The 8,837-nt window shown below is 50.2% G+C and overlaps 1 protein-coding gene and 1 long non-coding RNA gene across 2 annotated transcripts in view; one reads left to right on the forward strand and one right to left on the reverse strand.

The window, feature by feature from the left end:
- The first annotated feature begins 4,753 nt into the window (after positions 1-4,753).
- Positions 4,754-8,837, forward strand: part of cdk5 (cyclin-dependent kinase 5) — a 27,592-nt gene continuing 23,508 nt past the window's right edge. The window contains exons 1-2 of the mRNA XM_043687567.1: positions 4,754-4,859; positions 5,331-5,419. Coding sequence (XP_043543502.1) covers positions 4,823-4,859; positions 5,331-5,419 — 126 coding nt within the window. The 5' untranslated portion in view covers positions 4,754-4,822. The remainder of the gene's footprint in view (positions 4,860-5,330; positions 5,420-8,837) is intronic.
- Positions 8,682-8,837, reverse strand: part of LOC122548794 — a 16,783-nt gene continuing 16,627 nt past the window's right edge. The window contains exon 3 of the long non-coding RNA XR_006311338.1: positions 8,682-8,835. This is a non-coding gene — a long non-coding RNA (uncharacterized LOC122548794). The remainder of the gene's footprint in view (positions 8,836-8,837) is intronic.

The raw sequence follows: 8,837 nt of genomic DNA on the forward strand, positions 1-8,837 counted from the left end.
ATAATGCAATAAGCTTCAATCTGCAATTTGAGAGGGAGAGGGTACAGTCGGAAGTGACAGTACTTCTGTTGAATAAAGGGAACTATGGAGCTATGAGGGAGGAGCTGGCCAAAGTTCAATTGTGCAATACCTTAGCAGGGATGACCGTGGAGGAACAATGGCGGATATTTCTGTGTATAATGCAGAAGTTGCAGGATCAGTTCATTCCTAAAAGGAAGAAAGATCCCAGGAGGAGGCATGGGCGGCCGTGGCTGATGAGGGAAGTAAAGAAACATATAAAGTTAAAAGAGAAAAAGTATAACATAGCTAAGATAAGTGGAAAAACTGAGGACTGGAAAGCTTTTAAAGAGCAACAGAGGATTACTAAGAAGGAAATACGCAGAGGAAAAATGAGATATGAAGGTTAACTGGCCCCCAGAGAGTGGTGGGGGCATGGAATGCGCTGCCTGTGGGAGTGGTAGAGTCAGAATCTTTGGTGACCTTTAAGCGGCAATTGGATAGGTACATGGATGGGTGCTTAAGCTAGGACAAATGTTCGGCACAACATCATGGGCCGAAGGGCCTGTTCTGTGCTGTATTGTTCTATGTTCTATGTTCTAACCCTGAGGCTGAAAGCCAGTCACTGTCATTCCAATCATGAAGCATATGGAGCTTTTATATTCTGCATCTGAATGCAGGTGGTGTCTGTCGAAGACACAGGGATCAACCAGACCATTCTGATCTATGGGTTGGAAGCAACTACATGGGGAATATGATTTGACTGAAATGAAGTCTGAAGTGAAACGTGCTGAGTATCACCAGCAAATTACTGTAGGAGCAAATTACTGAAGATGGTGGAATCTGTACTGAAAACAACAAATGCAGGTCACAGTGGGTCAGACAGCATCCATGGAGAGAGAGCAAGCTAATGTTTGGATTCTAGATGACGCTTCATCAGAGCTGAGGTGTTGAGGGGGCAGTGTTACTCTATAGTTTGGGTGGAGGGAAGCTGTGGGGATAATGGTGTGTAGAGTGCAGAGGGAGACAGGGTGTTGATAGTTCAGATTGTGATTGGAACGTGAGAATGGCAGATCAATGGTGTACCTCCTGCCAGACTGGAAAGAACAGACAGTCCCACTGGGGTGGGGAAGGGGAGAGAGGATATGGTGACAGAGAATATAACAGGTACGGCTAAAAGAAAGGGAAGGAATGGAAATTGATTAGATTAGATTAGATTACTTACAGTGTGGAAACAGGCCCTTCAGCCCAACAAGTCCGCACCGACCCGCATACCACCCAGACATACTCCTATATTTACCCCTTCACCTAACACTATGGGCAATTTAGCATAGCCAATTCACCTAACCTGCACATTTTTGGATTGTGGGAGGAAACCGGAGCACCCGGAGGAAACCCACGCAGACACGGGGAGAATGTGCAAACTCCACACAGAGAGTCGCCTGAGGCGGGAATTGAACCCGGGTCTCTGGCGCTGTGAGGCAGCAGTGCTAACCACTGTGCCACCGTGCCGCCCACAATTGGTTCACAATTTGAAGGTGTTAACCTCAATATTAAGACCAGAAGGCTGTACAGTGCCCAGTCTGAAGATGAGATGTTGTTCCTCCAATTTGCACTGGGATTCACTGGAATACTGCAGCGTGCAGAGGACAGATGTACGGGCATGCGAGCAGAACACTGTATTAAAATGACCAGCCAAGGGAAGCTCGGGGTCGTGTTTACGCACAGACTGGAAGTATTCTGCAAAGCAGACATCCAGTCTGCATTTGGATTCTCCAATGTAGAGGAGGTCACATTGGGTGCAGCGAATACGATACACAAGATTGGGGGATGTACAGGTGAAATGCTGAACAGGGAGGAGGGGAAGGGGCAGGTGTTGCACCTTCTGTGGTTACACAAGAAGGTGCCATGGGAAAGGGGACTAGTGTTGGTAGTTGTGAAACTGACTAGGTTATCAAGGAGGGAAGGATCCCTGTGGGATGCACACAGGGGGAGTCATGGGAAGGTGTGTTTGGTGGTGGCATTCTGGGGAGTTGTCTGAAATGCTGGAGAATGATCCTTTGAATGTGGAGGACTGGTGGGATGAAATATGAGGACAAGGGGGTCCCAAACCCACTATTGTGAAGAGGCAAGGGTGGAAGCATGGGTGTTGGTTGGATGCAATTGAAGGCTCTGTCAACCACAGTGGGTCGGAACCCGCGGTCATGGAAGAAGCAAGCCACGTCAGCAGTGCTTGTTTGGAAGATGGCATCATCTAAATGTGGCATAGGCAAAGGAACTGGGAGAATGGGATGGAGTCCTTGCAGGATGTGGCGTGTGATGAAGGACTTATGCCTGAAATGTCGACTCTCCTGCTCCTTGGATGCTGCCTGACCTGCTGTGCTTTTCCAGTGCCATACGTTTTGACTCTGATCTCCAGCATCTGCAGTCCTCACTTTCTCCCCTTAGTGAAGGTAGTTATGGGAATCAGGAGCTTTGTAGTGGATGGCAGTGGACAGTTTAGTCTCCAAAATGGAGACAGAGAGACCATAAGACAATAAAACTTAAGAGTCATATAGATGTACAGCATGGAAACAGACCCTTCGGTTCAACTCATCCATGCCAATCAGATACCCAACCCAATCTAGTTCCACCTGCCAGCACCCGGCCCATATCCCTCCAAACCCTTCCTATTCATATACCCATCCAAATGCCTTTTAAATGTTGCAATCGTACTACTCTCCACCACTTCCTCTGGCAGCTCATTCCATACACGTATCACCCTCTACGTGAAAAAGTTGCCCCTTAGGTCTCTTTTATATCTTTCCCTTCTCAACCTAAACCTAGTTCTGGACTCCCTGACCTTAGGGAAAAGACTTTGCCTATTTACCCTATCCATGTCTTCATAATTTTATAAACCTCTATGAGATCACCCCTCAGCCTCCGACACTCCAGGGAAAACAGCCCTAGCCTGTTCAGCCTCTCCCTATAGCTCAAATCCTCCAACCCTGGCAACATCCTTGTAAATCTTTTCTGAACCTTTTCAAGTTTTACAACATCTTTCCGATAGGAAGGAGACCAGAACTGCACGCAATATTCCAACAGTGGCCTAACCAATGTCCTGTACAGCCACAACATGACCTCCCAACTCCTGTACTCAATACTCTGACCTTTAAAGGAAAGCATACCAAACGCCTTCTTCACTATCCTATCTACCTGTGACTCCACTTTCAAGGAGCTATGAACCTCCACTGCAAGGTCTCTTTGTTCAGTAACACTCCCTAGGACCTTACCATTAAGTGTATAAGTCCTGCTAAGATTTGCTTTCCCAAAATGCAGCACCTCATATTTATCTGAATTAAACTCCATCTACCACTTCTCAGCCCATTGGCCCATCTGGTCAAGATCCTGTTGTAATCTGAGGTAACCCTCTTCGCTGTCTACTACACCTCCAATTTTGGTGTCATCTGCAAACCGTCCACCACCACCCTCTGTCTCCTGAAGAAGGGCTAATGCTCGAAACGTCGATTCTCCTGTTCCCTAGATGCTGCCTGACCTGCTGCGCTTTTCCAGCAACACATTTCCATCTCTGATCTCCAGCATCTGCAGACCTCACTTTCTCCTTCTACCTTTGAGCCAGTTCTGTATCCAAATGGCGAGTTTGGTACTCCGGGCCGGGTGGTGGCGCTGTGACCGGGTGGTGCTGTTGGCCCTTCGGGCCGGGCGGTGGTGCTGTGGGTCCTCCGAGCCGGGCGGTGGCGCTGTGACCGGGTGGTGCTGTGGGTCCTCCAGGCGGGGCGGTGGCGCTGTGACCAGGTGGTGCTGTGGGTCCTCCGGGCCGGGTGGTGGCGCTGTGATGGGGTGGTGCTGTGGGTACTCCGGGCCGGGTGGTGGCGCTGTGACCGGGTAGTGCTGTGGGTCCTCCGGGCCGGGCGGTGGTGCTGTGGGTCCTCCGAGCCAGGCGGTGGCGCTGTGACCTGGTGGTGCCGTGGGTCCTCCGGGCCGGGTGGTGGCGCTGTGACCGGGTGGTGCTGTTGGTCCTTCGGGCCGGGCGGTGGTGCTGTGGGTCCTCCGAGCCAGGCGGTGGCGCTGTGACCGGGTGGTGCTGTGGGTCCTCCAGGCGGGGCAGTGGCGCTGTGACCGGGTGGTGCTGTGGGTCCTCCGGGCTGGGTGGTCGCGCTGTGACGGGTGGTGCTGTGGGTACTCCGGGCCGGGTGGTGGCACTGTGACCGGGTAGTGCTGTGGGTCCTCCGGGCCAAGCGGTGGTGCTGTGGGTCCTCCGAGCCAGGCGGTGGCGCTGTGACCGGGTGGTGCTGTGGGTCCCCCGGGCCGGGTGGTGGTGCTATGGGCCCTACGGGTCAGGCGGTGGCACTGTGACAGGATGGTGCTGTGGGTCCTCCGGGCCGGGCGGTGGCGCTGTGACCGGGTGGTGCTGTGGGTAGTCCGGGCCGGGTGGTGGCGCTGTGACCGGGTGGTTATTTGGGTCCTCCGGGCTGGGTGGTGGCGCTGTGACCGGGTGGTGCTTTGGGTCCTCCGGGCCGGGCGGTGGTGCTGTGGGTCCTCCGGGCCGGGCGGTGGCGCTGTGACCGGGTGGTGCTGTGGGTCCGCCGGGCCGGGTGGTGGCGCTGTGACCAGGTGGTGCTGTGGGTCCTCCGGGTCAGGCGGTGGCGCTGTGACCAGGTGGTGCTGTGGGTCCTCCGGACCGGGCGGTGGCGCTGTGACCAGGAGGTGCTGTGGGTCCTCCGGACCGGGCGGTGGCGCTGTGACCAGGTGGTGCTGTGGGTCCTCCGGACCGGGCGGTGGCGCTGTGAGCCGGTTTCCCGCCGCTCAGTGTTGAGCCGCCGAGATGCAGAAATACGAGAAACTGGAAAAAATCGGGGAAGGTAAAGGCGGCGGGCGGCGGGCCGAGTGTCCGGGTTTTGGGGGGGGGTGTAGACCTCGGCCTGTCCCAGTGGTGCTGCACGCCCACCTGTTCCCGGAGAAGGAGGGGCCCGATTCCCAGGATCCTGGGCCCGGCCCCGGACACCGCACTGTCCAGAGGGGAATCCGGCCTTGGCCTGGAGCCCGACTGACCCTCAGCACTGACCCCCCGACAGTGCGGCGCTCCCTCAGCACTGACCCTCCGACAGTGCGGCGCTCCCTCAGCACTGACCCTCCGACAGTGCGGCACTCCCTCAGCACTGACCCTCCGACAGTGCCCACTCCCTCAGCACTGACCCTCTGACAGTGCAGGAGTTTTTCTTTGTTCTCTCTCTGAAATCTCCGCATCTCTATGTTCAGGTTACAAACATGACACTGTTTACTTGAAATGGAAATTATAAATGTGGAAACGGTTCTGTTTCCTTTCCTCATAGGAACATATGGCACCGTCTTTAAGGCAAAAAACAGGGAAACCCATGAAATTGTTGCTTTGAAAAGAGTACGTCTGGATGATGACGATGAGGTAAATATGCTCTCAGTTTTGCACCAGAATACTGCAAGCAGCTGCTTATAAATTTAATTATTTGATGGGTCGACAGGATGGAGAAATTGCAGCTAAACAGGATGTTTATTCATTAGAGTTTAGAAGGATGAGGATCGATCTCTTGAAACGTAGAAACTTTTGAGGGGGTTTGACAAGGTAGACATTGAGAAAATGTTTCCCCCGGGGAGTTACCTCAAAATTGGAGACGTGGTTACAGAATTAGGGGACATTCTTTTAAAACTCAAATGTGAATAAGATTTTTTTTCTTCTAGAAGTGAAGGAACCCCTGGAATTCTGTACCCTGGAGGATGGACCAGTGAGAAGTTAGATAGATTTTTGAACTGTCAGGGAGTTCACAGCTATGCGAAGCTGACATGAAAGAGATGAGAGCTGAAAATGTGTTGCTGGAAAAGCGCAGCAGGTCAGGCAGCATCCAGGGAACAGGAGAATCAACGTTTTGGGCATAAGCCCTTCTTCAGGAATGAGGAATTAGGGACAAACTTTCCTCATTTTCAGCTATGTCTGTCTCTGTAAAACATTGGGATACAGTATTGGTGGGGCCAGGTTTGTCACAGTATAACACTGGGGTGTACAGTACGGATGGGGATAGATCAACCACTATACTGTTGGGGAGAGGTCTGTCCCTGTATGACACTGGGGTACAGTATTGGTGTAGACAGTCTGTCACTGTCTAACACTGGAGTACAGTACTGTTGTGGATAGGTCGGTCACTATAACCCTCAGTTCAATGGCCTGAAGAGCTGGTCATCATCTTCCACTAATGATTATTTCTCTGCGTCCAAAAAACTTGTGTGAGGCCTGTTATTTGAATAACTTTTTTTTGTAAATTATACTGTCATCCTTTGAGCCTGTGTTGTGTTTTTGTGTATCCACTAGAGTACGGAATCATACAGGCTGGTCCACTCTCACACTTTGATCTTGTCAATGGCCATGCAGCTGCTCTGGAGAAACTGAAGTGTTCAGGAAAGTTGGTGGTGTGTTGGTATCACTGGACGAGTTGTCCAAAGGGCCAGACAAATGTTTTGGAGGCACAGGTTCAAATCCCACCATGGCATTGGGAAATTTAAGACCGTAAGATGTCTGAGCAGAAGCAGGCCATTCAGTCCATTGAGTATGCTCTGCCATTCAATGAAATCATGGCTGGTCTGATATTCTTGAACTCCAGTTTGCAGGATTTTTCCCATTACCCTTGGTTTCCTGACTGATTAAAAGTCTGTCTAAAATGGTGACCCCCCCTTGCTCTTAGATTATGCTGTCTGGTCCTGGATCCTTCCACAAGGGAAACAATCTGTCAATAAATTATCTGTTCCAATTAGGTCACTTCTCATTCTTCTAAACTCCAATGATTAAAAACCCAAATTCTCCTCATAAGAAAGTCCCTCCATATCTGGAATCCCCCCAGTGAACATTCTCTGGATTGCTTCTAATAGCAGAATATCTTTCCTTAGGTAAGGGGCCCAAAACTGGTCACAGTATTCCAGCTGGAATGTTCTGGGGACCTGGGTTCAAATCTCACCATGTCAGATAGTGGAATTTGAATTCAATAAAAAAAACTGGAATTCATAATTTACTGATGACCATGAAATCCTAGTTAATTGTCTGGAAAAACCCATCTGGTTCAATAATGTCCTTCAGGGAAGGAAATCTGCCATCCTCACCTGGTCTGGCCTGCGTGTGACTTCAGACCCACGGCAATGTGGTTGACTCCCAACTGCCCTCTGAAATGGCCTAGCAAGCCATCCAGTTGTAGCAATCGCTATAAAATTTCAAAGAAATGAAACCGGACACATTACCTGGCAGCCCTATTAATCCTGCAAAGCTCTCTACATTGATATCTGGAGGCTAGCACCAACATTGGGAGAACTGTCCTACAGATTGGTCAAGCAACAGCCTGTCATAGTTATACTCACAGAATCAGACCTTACAGACAATGTCCCAAACATCACCATCGCCATCCCTATATATGTCTTGTCCCACCAGCAGGGCAGACCTAGCAGTGGTGGTAGCAGTGTGTACTCCCATTAACAAACACACAGATTTGGACCCCATTTGCCAATTTCTTAGAACCAGAAATGATATCACCCACTACCACAAACTAAGACACATAAGACCAACACCAATGCTTTGGGGTGGCATGGTGGCTCAGCAGTTAGCACTGCTGTCTCTCAGCACCGGGGACCTGGGTTCGACTCCAGCCTTGGGTGACTGTCTGTGTGGCACATTCTCCCCACAATCCTCAGGTGTGCAGGTTAGGTAAATTGGCCATGTTAAATTGCCCATTGTGTTCAGAGATGTGTTAATTAAGGGTAAATGTAAGGAAATGGTTTAGGGTAAGATACTCTTTGGGTCGGTGTGGACTTGTTGGGCCGAAGGGCCTGTTTCCACACTGTAGGGATTCTCAGGATTTCACCAGAGGCTCACTATAGATGTTATCTAACATGGTGATGAAAAGTCTGAGAACAAACCCACCAGTTCAGCGAGCAAACCAATAACCTGAGCTACAAATTTTCTCCAAAATCTCAGGCAGGAAGGATTTTCCCTGACAGTCCTCAACATTGAGTCCAGACTGTATGATGTCTTGTGGCTTAAGGTTAAACGTGGGCAAGGAAACCTCCTGCTGATTACCACGTACCATTCTCCCTCTGTTAATGAATCAAGAATCCTTCATGTTGAACAACACTTTGAGGAAGTATTGAGAGTGGCAAGGGAACAAATCACATGGGGTGGGAGATTTCAATGTCCACCACTGAGTGCCTCAGCAGAAGTACTATCGATCAAGCTGGTCGGGTCCTAAAGGACATAGCTGCTGACTGGGTCAGTGGCAGATGGTGAGAGAACCAACAACAGGGAAAAACATACTCTACCTAATTCTTACCGAACTGCCAGCTGCATTTGTCCATGACAGTATCGATAAGAGTGACCATCACACAATCTTTGTGAGAGACAAAGTCCCATCTTCACACTGAGAATAACCTCCAAGTTGTTTGTTGTGTGGCACTAATATCATGCCAAATGGAACAGACTTTGAATAGATCTAGCAACTCCAGACTGGGTATCCATGATGCGCTGCAGATCATCAACAGCAGCAGAACAGGACTTCAGCACAATATGTAACCTCATGGCCCGGCATATCCCCTACTGAACCGTTAATCCAAGGGATCAACCCTGGTTCGCTGGAGAATTCAGGAGGGAATGCCAGGAACAGCACCAGGCATATCTAAAATGAGGTGTCAACCTGGTGACGCTACCAACCAGGACTACTTGCATGCCAAAAAGCACAAGCAGCAAGTGATAAATAGTATTATGACACAGGGTGAACCCTCCTGCTTAATTTAAAACCAGCAACACAGAAAAGATTTATTCCATGCAGTAATCT

Source organism: Chiloscyllium plagiosum, chromosome 4, assembly GCF_004010195.1.
Source record: "Chiloscyllium plagiosum isolate BGI_BamShark_2017 chromosome 4, ASM401019v2, whole genome shotgun sequence".
NCBI classification, from domain to species: domain Eukaryota; kingdom Metazoa; phylum Chordata; class Chondrichthyes; order Orectolobiformes; family Hemiscylliidae; genus Chiloscyllium; species Chiloscyllium plagiosum.